Source organism: Volvox carteri (genome assembly GCF_000143455.1).
Source record: "Volvox carteri f. nagariensis unplaced genomic scaffold VOLCAscaffold_13, whole genome shotgun sequence".
In the NCBI taxonomy this organism is placed as follows: domain Eukaryota; kingdom Viridiplantae; phylum Chlorophyta; class Chlorophyceae; order Chlamydomonadales; family Volvocaceae; genus Volvox; species Volvox carteri.
Window position 1 is genome coordinate 1,858,834 of NW_003307556.1, and position 14,482 is coordinate 1,873,315.

Below are 14,482 nucleotides of genomic sequence, written 5' to 3' on the forward strand. Positions count from 1 at the left end.
ACGGACCCAACCTCACGAGCACTAATACTCTGAGTCGGCCACTCGCGGTCTACAGATTCGTGTTCTTCATAAGCTAAGCCTGACCCGTAGCTTCTAATCCAGCCTGGTCAAACAACAGCGGCGGCGCATCCCTTTCCCGCTATTTTAAAACTGGGTCCGGTCTCTCCCATGCCTTTGATATAACAGAACTTGCGGCGGCTGGCTGTGCCTACAGTCTGACCGCGCGGAGCAATAGCTGGCGTCTGTTACTCACCGCATCGGCCCCCTCCGGGTAACTAGGTGCTCCGCCATTCTGGTGTCCTCCTTCGTCCCGCTGTTGGAGGATGTCCTCCAAGCCTTCTTGGCCTCCGCCGCGCGATTGCTCGCGCTCTGCCATCACTTCGCTGTTACTGGCGACCGATATGCCAGCAACGTCAAATCGCCTTATCTACTTTACTATTGAGCTGGGTCCCGAATACAAAGTAAGTCTCTATTTAAACAATTCAAAATCCCCAACAGACGACGTTCTGACTTGCGCTTGCTTGCACGGTTGACTGGCGAACTAGCGTTGTCTGGATTCAGCGCTTTGTTCCCAGCTAATCTTTGTAACGCACTACCGTATCAGTCACTGTCCTCTGGCCAATTCCGGTCTGCTCCTCCCGCGCCGCACTTGCCGTACTACACTACAGGACGAGCACTTAATCAACATGCATTTTTCGGCCAAAAGATGTACGGCCCTGTTTGGATGATTGGGAAAGGGACAAATGCTTTCCAATTTTTATTAACGACTTGTTGCACCATCACCCGGTTATCACAAGCTACAGGGGAGGTTATCGCGGCTCAGATCATTAAAACCTAGTAGGATGGATACGATCGCAACGAAAATATCCCCTGCGTCAAAATGATTCTTCTGCTGAACTAAAGATGCATCCAGGCTGAACTAAAGATGCGTCCAGGCTCCCGCCGAGGATAAAAATCTGTACTGTTAGCTAAGTTTGGCAATTAGGACGATGTTGCACGTACATTCTTCGCGCGCTGCTATTGGTCCGCACTGTACTGTGTTTAGGTCGGATAACGATATGCAAAAAATAAAAGATTAAAGGGTTGATGCCGTATTTTACCTAAGTTACTTTCAATCCTAGGACAAACAAACATACCGTGGCAGTACGGTACGCTGAAATTATTGAAAGAGGCCGAGTTCCCCCAAACATGAAGGCGACGGCTTGCAAGATTGCCCGCGTACGGCACAGAGCTTTGGATGTAGCAGGTACCGTGGCAGCCGTACATTGCTGTTGGCCATTACGAAAGCTCTTATCGTCGCTGTCAAGGCGCTCACTGCGCTTCAAAGGCTCCGCCGCGGCAGGCCGGTCAAATTGCTGGAAAGCCTCGAGCAGATCCAATCTTTATCCTGAACTTTATCCTGAACGGCTTCGATGTGGTGGCGCTTTTCCTAAAGGCGCACTTACTGTACCTGCAGTCGGCATATGACTAGGCTGCTTTTGCTGGATCCGGAAACCGCCATTTAAATTTCTTGTCTGGAAATGGCGAGATGGCCCTCTGGCTGGGATTGGGCCTTACACTGCACAATGCCCAAAATAAGAGTAAAACAGAGCTCCTAGTTATAGTGTGGGCAGACTGCCTAACTGCAAGAGAGAAAGAACAGCTACTAGTAATTCCACGATGTCCGTGGGATCCGTGTCACCGCGGACCAACCAGCTCACGGACAAGCCGACAGGCTACCGATCAGAACTTAACTTTGCAACTTAGAAGCTCGTGTCGCTTCTTCTTTCCTGATGCGCAAACCGAAGTGGGGGTATTATTCCCTTTGGGTCTAGGGTTCGCTGTAATACCTACTAATATGTCCTATAGCGTTAAAATGGAAAGCTGTGTCAATATGAGACGGCTCGTGAGAAAATGAGTTGGACACAGTTGGACACAGCCGAGCAGCGGGCATTAAGAGCTGCGATTGGAAAGGCGCAAGGCTCCGCCAGCGGGTGCGTGGCCAGCAAAGGATACGAAGCGACCAGACGCAAGCCAAAACGCTGTCGCTAAGTCAGTCAGTCAGTCTGTCTGGAGTTACGCTTTCACCCGGCTGAGGTTCAATCACTCTCATGCAAAATTAGTGATGCGAGCACTGGCGGCGCAGTCCTGATGCAGCAGCAAAGTCGTTTTAAACTGTGCAGATCTTCTCTTATGAAGGATGTTCGCGTTCATGCTTGTATAAGTTTGACTGTCCTGTATATCTTCTAGGCGGCTTAGCTGGGCCGGCCTCCTAGAAACGAGGACACGTACGCAGTAAATAGGCAGCGATCACCAGCAGTCCGACTCTCCAACAGCCATCATACGTAGGGATACATGACGTTGCCAAGATCACTCTCTCCTTAAATTCCTTTATCCCTTCATTCTGTATGCAACAGAATATACCCAAAAGCATGCCATAAGAAAGTACGTAGACTTCCGTAGCTGGTCTGACTGCAAGAAAAAAGGTAGAACAACTTCCATGCGTTCCGGAAAGGCATGTTTTGCAATTTATTATGAGAAATAAATAATATATACATTAAAAATTAGATTTACCGCGTGTGAGTACTTTAGTTTAGGTCTTGCATAATATTATGCATCATGCGACTCGAGGCACGGGCAAAGGGCCAACCTTTTGGGCGCGCTGCGCATTCGCGCTCACCCTACATCCAGCCCCACTCTATATTATTTAAAGTCCTCATACAAATTATTATACAGACAGGATTCTCTATCGCCATTAGAGCTGAAGGGCCACGTTTGGACAACTTGACCCAGATTGAGGTTAAGTACGCTCACATATACTATAACTATACGGTCCTAGAACGAATTGTTCCTAATAATGAACGGAAAGAGGCACCCGGAGATTATACATTCCTCATTCCGCTGCCAGAGCGTTTGGCCGGGATCACATATGTTGGACATGCAGCACGTCTTCGCCTCGTCCTGGAGCGCGCGCGCCGGGGTAAGCATGTGCGCCGCTCTAGTTCAGGCAACCCAATCTTGCGCTCAGGACATAAACTCGACCGAGTCAGCAGGGCTTGTTGGCACGGCCTCGGCACAAACTAGACCACAAGTGAGCAGGGCCTCTGCTTGCGAATACCAACCAACAACCAAGTCCAGCATGCCTCATTGATCCAGCACTACCTTCAAATTCGACAGGACACGGACAAACGGGATTCACCGGCCCCTAATACCAGGTCATCCGACCTGTGGAGGTTTTAGGGTGATCCCACCTAGGGAGCATTTTCAGATGCCAGATGGAGCGCGTGGGCTATGAGTTTCGTCTCACGTGGTATTTTTCATAATCCCAAATCCCTGGGCGCTTTACGGAATCAGCTCTACATTACTGTATAAAGTAGCTTTAGCTTTAGCTAGAGCGCTCGAGCTAGAGCGCTTCGATTGCCCGCACATTGCTCAGCTTATTGTTAGCACGTTGGCACCATGAAATATCTCCGCACCAAGGTATAAAAACAAAAACTGCGTTCCTCTTAAGCGCTTCACCAACACTCTACGGCAGTTGCCGATCGATTTGTCCATGTCTTGCTTCCTCGGGCGGTTGGTGAGCAGGTGAGTTGCTCCGTGTGGGTGCGCTGGGGGGCAGCATCACCGCCGGACAGGGCGTGGGCGGCGCCGACCACACGTACATCAAGCAGTTCATGGATTGGCTGAACCACGTCATGCCGCCGCGCGGACTCAACGGCCGAAACCTGAACCAGATCACGCACACCCAGACGGACCTGCTGGCTGAGGACGGCAGGCGCCGCAGGGGCGGCAGTAAAGGTGCCCATGGCGAAGACGGAGGTAAAGGTGGTGGCAGCAACGGCGGCAGTGGCGGAGTGCTTGCTGTTCAGCGGCAGCGGCGCAGACTCCGAACCTCTGTAAAAGCTGTTGGCCACGAATTTATAAACGGCGCTGTCGCAGGTGAGCTGTCGCCAACTTTCTTGCTGCTGCCAGAAGGGCCCCAACAGTGGGAACTCCCCTGTTAAGTAAGGTCACTATGGCCTTTAAGGGGTTGCTGTGCCAGGAGCAGTCGCCTTTGGGTCCACGGCCACCGAAATCTCTGAAGACTCTCCCTCGCCTTGTAAGTCATTCCCTGATCCCCGTTAGGGCGCTTTGGACCCTTTTCCTTTCCCTGCTACTGCTATTCTTACCGATGCTGAAATTCATACCGCGGCCGTTGCGACTGGTACTGTTTCTACTGCTACTGTTGCTATTACTGCGGTTACTACTGCTACCGTTAATTCTGTTGCTGTTTTGACTCCCGCTGCTACTGCTGCTACTGCTGTTCTTATTGCTATTGCTACTGCTGCCAGGCACGATGTCAGGCTATAGCAGCAGCTGTCTGCAGCACCACCTCATCCCGGGCGCTGATCTGGTCTTCGTGGACTTCGCGGTCAACGACCACCCAACCGCCACTTGGGCGCTGGAAGTGGGTGGGGCAGAGAGGAGCCCCGAGGGAAGGACGACAGTGACATGGGACAGTGACAATTCGAAGGAACTCACTACGAGAAAACCCGAACGCCACAAATAGCAGAAGCTGCTACCTTTAGCTGGCCGCCGAAAAGGCCTCTCTGGGAGATTCTGGGAACGCGCTTTAGCACGTATTTTTACATTTCATGGTGTGTGCCGTACTGCACGACATCTGCTACACCGACTTACCAGGCTTGCCCCAACAGCTTTGCATGGGGCCCCGAAACACGTTCATAAAGGGCCTAGCTGGCTCTTATGCGGTCCTTCTGTGCGTGTGGTCCTTGGTATTGTTATAGCTGCTGTCTCCCTGAACGTCACCTCCACCACCGCCTCCTACTGCTTCCACCTGGTAGCCACGAATAGCAGCGGCAGCCCCTGTGCGGGAAATGAACATTAACAAACTCGAGTTTATCGTTAGTAAGTTAAATGGGCTGGGGCATGGAGATCAGGAGTAGGATAAATGAGTCATAGATAGATTGGGTGGGCAAACACGCAGCCGTCAGGCGCCATGAACGACCTCCGCGCTCTTTCCGCACGCGCAGGGTTCCCCCCGTCGTGAACTGGAGCGCCTGCTTCGCAAGGTGCTCAACCTGCCGTCCAACCCGGCTGTGGTGCTGGTCAACATGTTCGCCATGGGGCCCTCCCACCGCAAGTAAGCAGTGAGGGAGGCAGGGAGGGGGGAGGAAAGCGGGGGACTGAGAGAATGGACCAGGGGTTGGAAAACATAAGGTCCGGGCCATGGGCACAATTGCAAGGTAAAATCCTGCCCGTCTGGAAGCAGCTGCAGGATATTGGTGGCGGATGGTGGTGATGGCGGCGAAAGCGGGGGACGAAACGAGAAATAGTGGCACTAAGGGGATGCGTGTTGCGTATTGTGTTCAGGGAAGGAGGGTTTAACCATAGCGAGTATCCACGGATAACTTATTTCCAAAGGATGCTAATTATGCTTTTCGCATGAACTGATTCGAATCTTTGATCACTTGTGAAGGGGGAAACGCGTGTTTTTACTTCAAATTGTTGAAATAACCCGTAAAACCCTCATGCCATTTTTGAGTTTTAGTTTTTCAATCGCAGAGCCTCCATCCATATTGTTAGACATCATACCTGGGTAGGGCAGCTCTTACAAAAGGGATGAATGCATAGCCGTGCTCACACACATGCGCCTCGTTCTCCTCACGGCAAGTACCCCTTTCCTAGATCCATACACGTGCCATTGGCGTGCCGTACGTAGAACCTGCCCCATGCTGGCCTGACCTGCTGTGGAGGTGACATACAGCGCCGCATGCCATCTATCTATGCGCCCAGTAACGCATCCACCTTCACTGAAACAAGCAGTGCCTTTGTCGTTTTCCTAGATGATGCCTTCACCGCATTTGAGATGGTGAGCAGTAATTGCCGTCTGTGTCACACGCCTTTGCCAATACCAGGTAGGGTAGGTAGGTAGGTAGGTAGGTAGGTAGGTAGGTAGGTAGGTAGGTAGGTAGGTAGGTAGGTAGGTAGGTAGGTAGGTAGGTAGGTAGGTAGGTAGGTAGGTAGGTAGGTAGGTAGGTAGGTAGGTAGGTAGGTAGGTAGGTAGGTAGGTAGGTAGGTAGGTAGGTAGGTAGGTAGGTAGGTAGGTAGGTAGGTAGGCAGGTAGGTAGGTAGGTAGGTAGGTAGGTAGTTAGGTAGGAAGGCAGGTAGGTAGTTAGGTACCTACCTACCTACCTACCTACAAATACATATATGCATACATGCATACATACATACATACGTACATACTTACTTACATACAGATATTGGTACACTGCGGAGCGCGACTTCATGGAGTTCGCGACCTACTACAGCCTGCCCGCGGTGAGTGGCTGGCTGGGGAGTGAGTGAGTGAGGGGTTCTGTGGCAGTAGCAATAACGGATGTGGAATGATTGTTGTGATCGATCGATAAGTCGTTGTTGCCGCCTCCGCCGCTGCCGCAGGTGAGTCTCAAGTCCGCGGTCCTTCCCTCCGCTTACGTGGGGGGTGCGGAGGAGATGTCGCTGGGCGGCATCTTCAACGGCGGCCTCAACCACCCGGGTCGTGGCGGCCATGTCGTCATAGCCGAGGTGCTCATCACGCTCTGCACGGTGAGGAGGGCGGTGCCACTCGCTGTGCCGCTCGTGTGTCGACTTCCTGGACCCCTGGGTGGACGGGCGTAGGGGGAGGGGTTTGGGGGCGCAGCAGGGCGTGCTCTCCCTCCAGGGAGGGGCAGGGCACGTAATAGGGAATCTCCAAGATGGCTCCAAGGGGGGAATTGGGATGGGTCTGGAAAGAAAACATGAGGAGGAGGGGATGGATCTTGTACCTTACGACGAGTGAGAAGCAAACCGTTCTCTAAAGGCTTGAGGCCGGCATTGCAACAATTTCGCAAGAAAGACTATTAGATTACATTTGCCATGAATGCCTGTTTGCAAGGGCTCCGTATGGAATGGTCCGGAGTAATGACGGGTTTCTCTGGTGGGTGCCTCTACGGGTATGTGTAGTCCAACGTTTGGAGTTCTTATTCTTATTGAGAGCCCTCGACAGCACACACACACACACACACACACGCACACCACACCATGCCATGCACATGTACATGTACATGTGGTTACGGACAACGTCCAATGCGGACCGGTGTGGCTCAGGAGCTGCTACAATCAAATGCTAGGTTCTCCGGGGCTGGATGGGGCGCGATGGTGGTGTCGGAGGGGGCGGGAGCGGGAGCGGGAGCGGGAGCGGGAAGGGGCTTCGAGGCCGCGCTTGCGGCCGTGGCGGCACGGCCATTGCCGCCGCCAATGGGCCCCAGCAACTACGAGACCGCCAACAACACGTGCTATATCGAGGATGATCTGCAGGCAAGAGTTTGTAAGGTCACAGTTCTCTGTTTAAGGAATAGGAAAAACATTTGTTCGATCGCATTTGGGTGGAAGGTCTGTCTGTTGCCGTCATGCTGATGACGCATGTGGGGTTGTCCTGTGAATGAATTCTTCGCCGGTTGTTCATGCTTTGATAAAATACCAGCTGCGAAAACCCGCCCATATATGTAATGTTCGTCGCATCGAAAAAGAGAATGTCAATGGTGCTGTACGGGAGGCATGAAGCTGGTGTACGGCCGTGGGAGCCCCTCTCCACATCAAATGTTACATCAGTTTGAGCGTGTCTGTTTGCTCGCCAAGTTCATGGTCACTACCGCGCGTATCAATTCACGCGGCGGGCCAGGGAAACTTGATTTGCGATAAGCACTGTGCTGAGCCACCCTATGCGCCACCACCTTTTTCGGCCACCCTAATCCTTTCCACGATGTTTTTGTAACAAGAAACATCACGGAGTAAGCATCTTCAGCCGCCATCGACAGGTCTCGACCTCACACCACACAACCCAGATTTGGCCGTGTGTGTCTGCCACGTGTCTGCATGTCTGCATGTCTGCATGACCAAAAACATCAAACCTATCCACCCGCACTCGACGAGCCATGCGAACACCCCATGTGGCATGACGCCACCCTCCCTGACCTTTCGCACCCACTTGGACCTCCCTGCCCTGGGGGCTGGCGACCATTTCCTCCCCTCCCTCCCTCCCTCCCCTTGCCCACCTCCCCTCAGGCCCTGGTGCAGCAACCTGTGGATGGCTGGCAGTGGACGGATGAGGGTCGTGGGAAGTGGGGCTATGTGGCCACCGAGCCGGGGAAGACCATAAAGTTAAAGGTACATAAGGGTGGGGGAGGTGGCATCATGGGGGGGTGGGGACGTGGAAATTTGGATGTTAATGCCTGCCTGGCTCCTCCTGTGGGCCTGTCCGCCTGTCTGTCTGTTGAAGGACCTCTACCCTCCGCCAACTAGGTGAACACTCTGCTGGCGGGCAACAGGTCGAGGGAGCACTCGGCGGCAAATATTGTGGTGCAGGTGGGGACCCGGGACCCCGGGCGGAGGGAAATGCTGCAGGTGGTGGTACAGGTGGAATTTTGCTAAGATTTAGGGTGCAGGGCTCTATCCTTACCAAGCCGATGACACGGGATGCTCAGGCTCAGCCGGCGTGTGCTTATTACCTTTAAAAGTTCCCAGATGTAAACCTGCGTGCATGCACGCATCGCCATTCTATATCCACCTGGGCCTCTTCAATACCACCCGCGTCCCCTTTTCCTTGCATGTCGCCCTGCTGTCTCTCCCTGCCGCCCTGTCCGCCTGCCTGCCCGTCTCTCCATCCCTTTTGCCGGCATTGAACTCACTCACTCCCTCATCCATGCCGGCCGCCCAGATCGCGCACCTGCAGAGCTACCGCGGCATGAGCACCGCCAAGGTGTCGTGTGTGTCGGGCTGCACCTGCATGCCCGCAGCCATTGACGCCTTCAGCAGCCGGATCGTCTCCCTGACCGCAATGAAGGACATCAGGGTGGGTGCGGGGGGAAGGGGAGGGGGAGAGCTGTCTGGGAGGGGTACACAGGAAACCTGCGGACTTCAACAGGGTTTCTTTCGTTCCTCGATGTGCAGTATCCTGGTCAGTCTGAAAACGATGCTGGATATGCTGGGTATCCTGGTCAGTCCGAAAACACATGCTGTTCGCCTTCCACGGCTTGGGGCTTGCATCTGCATCACATGCTGCATCTGCACCTGCTTCGGTATTCCGCACCGCACACTGTTTGCTTGGTTTTGGTCAGCACCAGCCGGCACTCTGTTTGAACTCCCCCACGGCAACGTCATTCATTTATTGAGGTGTTCCGGAATCTTCGTTTGCAGTTACACAACAAGTGACGATGTTTCCATCTAATGCACGCATCCACACGACCATACACACACGCACACATACACCCCAAGACACGCCCGCATGCCCCCCAACTCCGCCATCCCCTTCCCTTTCTTCTAGGTATCCCAGCACCCGGAGTGCGTCATTGAGCTGCTGTCCGGAGGTCCCAGTCCGGCGGCACTGCACGCGGAGAGAGACCACAGCAGCGGCAGCGGCCACACAAATGGCAGCCACGGTGACAGTGGCGACCGGCAGGCGGCGCAAGGGCACAAGTTCAAGCTGATGGGTGTCGTGGTGAGCACACGTGTGTGTGTGCGTGTGTGTCTCAGTTAGCGGTGATAGTTTGCGTACGGCTGTATGTATGTGCACTTGCAGTCGCGAGTGCATAAAGCACGCGCATGCATGCTGCACACGAGCGAATATTGGTGAGAGCGATGTTGGATGGTATGCCGTATGGATCTCTCTTTGTGCGCAGTTGCGTTTGCAGTGTCAGAAGGGCGGTTCTAGCGGAGCGTTGGGTCCTGGGGGGGGCCGCCCAGGGAAGAACCCACCATACAACCCACCCCTTTCATAACCCTGGGCCCCTCCTTCCCTATCCGTCCAATATCGGCGGTAAAAAAATAGATCGTCTATCGATCGTGTCCTGCCTCATGATTATATGAGATAGGTACCGCCCATTCCATTCTATACCACCGGGGAGGGTGCGATCATAGGCGACTAAGTACTTTTGTAGATTGACTAGGTTCTTTTGCAGATTACTGTGGCACCCTAACCTTCTCTCTCGCGTGCCGACCAGCATGACGCTTGCCTTCTCTGTCATCTACTTCGCGACTCTGGCCTCTGTGTCCTCCACGACCAATACCGCACCCGCCACATCACGTGGTGGCTTTTTGACACGTGCACAGGTGGGTGAGGAGCCGGGAGCTGCTGCGGGCACCGTGACATTTATCCGCCAGGAAAGCCACAACCTGTGGCAGCGTGTGCGCAACACCGCGGGTCGACTGCTCGTGAGCTTGCGCTTGCACCTGCTGCGATTGCACTAGCTGAGGCGCAACGCTATCTAGCTACGGCACACGGTAAGGGCGCTAAGAGTGGCGCTGGAGTCGACACCACACCATATACGTCTTCTCAGCAGCAACAGCACTGGTTCCTGTATGATGTGTTTTGGTCGTGGGGCCAACATTGTCCGAAGGAGTAAATTGAGGTTCCCGCAGCGGGTCCTAAGAAGCAGAGCTTTGCAGGGACCTCCGTCCCCTGAAGGGCCCGAGGGGGTCCGAGAGCTACAAATGGAAAGCAACTCCATCGATGGCTATCCGCTCCGTGCAAATGAAAAGGCAGTAAGGTGAGCGAAAGCATTGTGATGTGGAGAGGGACATCGTTACAAAGACATAGGCAAGGAGAAAGATTCGTTGGCTGGGAGGATCTGCGCAACCTATCTGCGTCAGAGCTGCGGTGGTCGTTGTGGCTCTTCATCAATCATAACGGTGGGTTGGTCTGTCTGGCCATGCATGGTGGCTCATCATATGCGCACAGTTATATCATCATAAAAAGTGCAATAAGTGGTGTTAAATAAGTGTGTGAGGAAAAGGAACTACCCCTTGGTGCCCCGCCCGGCTGCAAAAGTGTGGTACGCGCGGCACGTGCAAGTATGTATGTATGTATGTATCGTATGTAAGTGTTAACTATGGTGTTGAGATTTGGTCATTAAATTAGCCTATAAGTTGGATATCTCCCAGTCAGGCGCTCATCATTCATGATGGGGTTCACACTCGGGTGGATGATACAATAAGCGATGCCGACGATAGTGCTGCTGATTGCGGGGCCCATGTGGGCAAGTCGTTCGGATTTTACCGCGTGACTCAATAACGCTATCACTCGCCCCTAAGACTTCTCCACGGAGACGCCAACGTGGATGGATTGGCCCTCATTGAGTTGGTTATTACTGTACCGAGTGAATGATGATATGAGCTGCAGCGTGATGACCCGCCCCGCGAGGTGGACCTCTGGATGCATTTCGGAATTTGTATTCGTTTGCACTTTTGTTCATGTTGGGGGGGGAGTGTTTCCTTGAGCTTGAAGACAGGAACATTGTTCTTCTTGATTGCGCTCGGTCGTACACAGTAGTCGTACTTCAAGCAGGTGCGGGCTGGATGAAATGTGGCAGCATGGGTTATTCATTACCCGCTCTACCGATGATTCGTTTCGGTTTGGCAGCATGCAATTTACTCAAATTTTCTACTTGCTCCAGTTGTGTCTCACGACGACTCTGAAGACGAATGGGTTAAGGAAGGGGCCCTGGCGGCAATGAAAAGGTCTTCTAAGGCTTAAGGTTGTCCTTTGGCGCGAGGCATGAGCGTGCGGGCAGGCGCCAGGCAGGTCGCTGGGGGCCCTTTTCATCGCATGCGCAGCGCCGCCTCAACACCTGAGGCAAATAACTAGCTGCTGCCCTGTCTGTCCGTCCGTCCGAGCGTCGGGTGCGCTGTCCGTCAGTCAGTCATACTTTTACCTGGCTGGGATGTGACCGATTTCCTGCACGGACTAATCATGGCATTGGTGCAGATCCTGGTTCAACAGCAGACCGCTGGAGGAGGTCGACAGCACGACAAAAGTTTAGCTCTGGTTTGGTCGTTAGCCGTTGCTTCCAATCTCGGCAAGTAGTAGGTGGATCTTCGGCAAGAAGTCCGTTGCGCGAATTTCGACGGCGGTTGGCTTCTTGGCTGGGAAAACAGCGACCAAGGCATTATCAGCTCAGTATGGATGGTTTGTGCCCAGGTTACCCAAGGCACACTTTGTCGGCACTAATGCATGCAGGCTGCAGTTTAAAATGCAATCTCAAAGTGAAGCGCCGTTGGGCGAAGAGTTCGTAACTGCCCAACATTTCCCACCGATGTAAGCTCACACTTTCGGCTACTTATACCGCATGATCTGACTGATTGGCTGCGCATGCATGATCCAGGATAACAGACGCACCCGCCGTTTTCATTCAATTAGGATTACCAAACGCGCGCCACTATCGATCTGCATACCAATTTAGGTCACCATGAAGGACAGAAATCTTCAACATCGTGCATCTTCGCTAGCTATATTTCATTACGAGCAGCGAAAGACCAGTACGACTTACATCAACGTACAGCACCAGGCGGGCGAGCCTCGTTAACACACAGTAATATTGAGTGACCTTGTAGAAATTCAGCATCCTTTATGTGAATTGAAACTATTAATTCTGTCATCGGTGCTGCTTCATGAACGTACGGCAGTGACCGTACCGAGTTATCTCAAGTGCTTACCTGCCAATAACCTTAGTCAACACTCCAAGGCTTGTGAGGCTTTAGTGCTTGGCCTTAAGCATATCCCAGCACTGCAGCTGTCGGCATGCCAAGGCTGTCAGGCCAGACCAAACACCTTGACTTGTCCTAGGAAAATTAGATAATACCATTTACTTAAGTGAGGTGCAATCATCTTACAATAATCCTAAGCTATGAACCTGCTCAGAGTACTTGTTGTGTTACCGCTTGCAAGCCTTTGCCATGCTCTTTCATCTGATGGACCCATTTTAGACAATTTAAAAGGATCAGAAGTGAAGTATGCTCGCTTATTTTGGGATTACAATGTGACGGAGGGGTTGATACCAGGACATCAAGACAGCGATTCGGGCGAGGGCGGAGCCGCAGGAACGGGCTACAAGTTCATGATTCCTCTTCCGGAGCGTTTGGCAGGCTTAACATACATTGGGCACGCAGCTCGGCTTCGGCTCCTTTTGGAGCGGGCGCGCAACGGTGCGAGGTCAAAATTTTTGACTTATGTTCAGGCTCGTGCAATGAATTATTTATCTTGTGTATCTCCTTTCCGATGAAATTGTGATGGCTTTGGTCTGTCAAGGGCTTGAATTTGAGAATTTCAGTTGCTGTTGAAATTAGAACTAAATAGCCCTAAGGATTGGCGAGCATCAACGAACCCCTCGTCCATATCCTTGTTTTTTAATCAATTTATAGGCGGGGCGCAGGCCTCGGCGTTTGTTTAGCCTCCTTTCGACGACCGATTTTTCCGGTGATCTTGTTACTTTTGATAGGATTGAAATTTATTGGAGGAATTTAAATATGGAGAATGCAACTATGTCCGTCCGAACTATTTCTATCCCCACCCGCTACCATTTTCGCAAGCCGCATGTTTGTCTTCAGTCCCAACTGCCATTCGCACCCCCAGCTCACCCGACCTTGTTTCCTCCAATCGTGATCCTGCACAGGGGAAAGGCTACGCGTCGGCGCCCTGGGCGGCAGCATCACTGCCGGTCATGGCGTCGGTGGCCAAGATTACTCCTATGCGCGGTACTTCATGGACTGGCTGAACTTGGCATTCCCCCCGGATAAAAGCACCCGACCCTCCATTATGAACGATACCAGCAAGCATGACTTCCTCAATGGCGCTGTACCAGGTCAGATGGTAATCATGCCGGAGCGGGTGTGGCGAAGTGAGAGGGAGGGAGAGCGTCCACGAGCGCTAGGGGGCCTGGTCTTTCTGGGAGGTTCCAGTTCTCCCTCCGGAGGGCCAGTCCAGGCCTCTTCTCATAATATCGCCTTCATCAGGCTTCCTGGTGTTGCTAGTACTGGGTCGCCCTCACGCCTTACACTGCGGGAACAAAGGACAGAGAATCACCTCTTCCGAGAACGCGAGGACTGGGTCTTCTACCAGAGAGGCTCTGGCAAGCAGCAGCAGCAGCGGCAGCGGCAGCGGTGGCGACACTTACAGCCTCTCATTGCGCACTGCGGAGCGCGCTCAGCTATGTTGGCGGTCAGCTAGCATGTTGGCCCGAAGCAATAGCACGCTCCACTTGAATTTGCAAGCTTTCTCCACAGTTTTGGGACCCCAGAAAAGCCCGGGCGCCCAGCCCCCGTGCCTCCCCCCGGCAATCCAAGGCGTCGGCAATTGGCTCTTTGTTTTTGGCTGCGTATGATCCCCCAATGCCGCAGTATCAGCTTCGTTTCAGGGGAGGCCGCAGCAGCCGCCTGCGAAGTACCCTCACTAGGGGCGTGTAGCAATCGAACCAGCCAGCCAGCTTAAGGCTAAGGATGTGGACAGGCCACATAGACCAGTGTGCTGCTGCAGTTGGCACGGCGGTCACGTACAATACGCGAGCTAGTCGTGCTCTGCGTTGCGTTGCGTTGCTGCCGCGCCACAGAATCCTGCAAAGCCAAGCTGCTGCTCCACTCGCTTCGTCTCGAATCTCACAGCTAGTCGGGCGGGAATAGGATAGTTCCTGTTATTGTTTTGAATAATGTTATG

At 53.2% G+C, this 14,482-nt stretch overlaps 2 protein-coding genes across 2 annotated transcripts in view; both read left to right on the forward strand.

The window, feature by feature from the left end:
- Positions 1 to 3,532: 3,532 nt before the first annotated feature.
- Positions 3,533 to 10,245, forward strand: VOLCADRAFT_89681 (uncharacterized protein; the record flags this gene model as incomplete). Its single annotated transcript, XM_002949159.1, has 12 exons — positions 3,533 to 3,564; positions 3,599 to 3,918; positions 4,323 to 4,426; positions 5,010 to 5,119; positions 6,240 to 6,300; positions 6,421 to 6,567; positions 7,108 to 7,392; positions 8,065 to 8,166; positions 8,302 to 8,364; positions 8,717 to 8,851; positions 9,323 to 9,496; positions 10,108 to 10,245. 12 exons carry the CDS (start codon positions 3,533 to 3,535, stop codon positions 10,243 to 10,245), a joined length of 1,671 nt encoding a protein of 556 aa, XP_002949205.1.
- Positions 10,246 to 12,680: 2,435 nt separating this feature from the next.
- VOLCADRAFT_89682 (uncharacterized protein) overlaps positions 12,681 to 14,482 on the forward strand; it is a gene marked incomplete at both ends in the record, with an annotated part of 10,346 nt that continues 8,544 nt past the window's right edge. Inside the window, 2 exons of the mRNA XM_002949160.1 lie at positions 12,681 to 12,978; positions 13,446 to 13,634. Of these exons, the coding sequence (XP_002949206.1) occupies positions 12,681 to 12,978; positions 13,446 to 13,634 (487 nt within the window). The remainder of the gene's footprint in view (positions 12,979 to 13,445; positions 13,635 to 14,482) is intronic.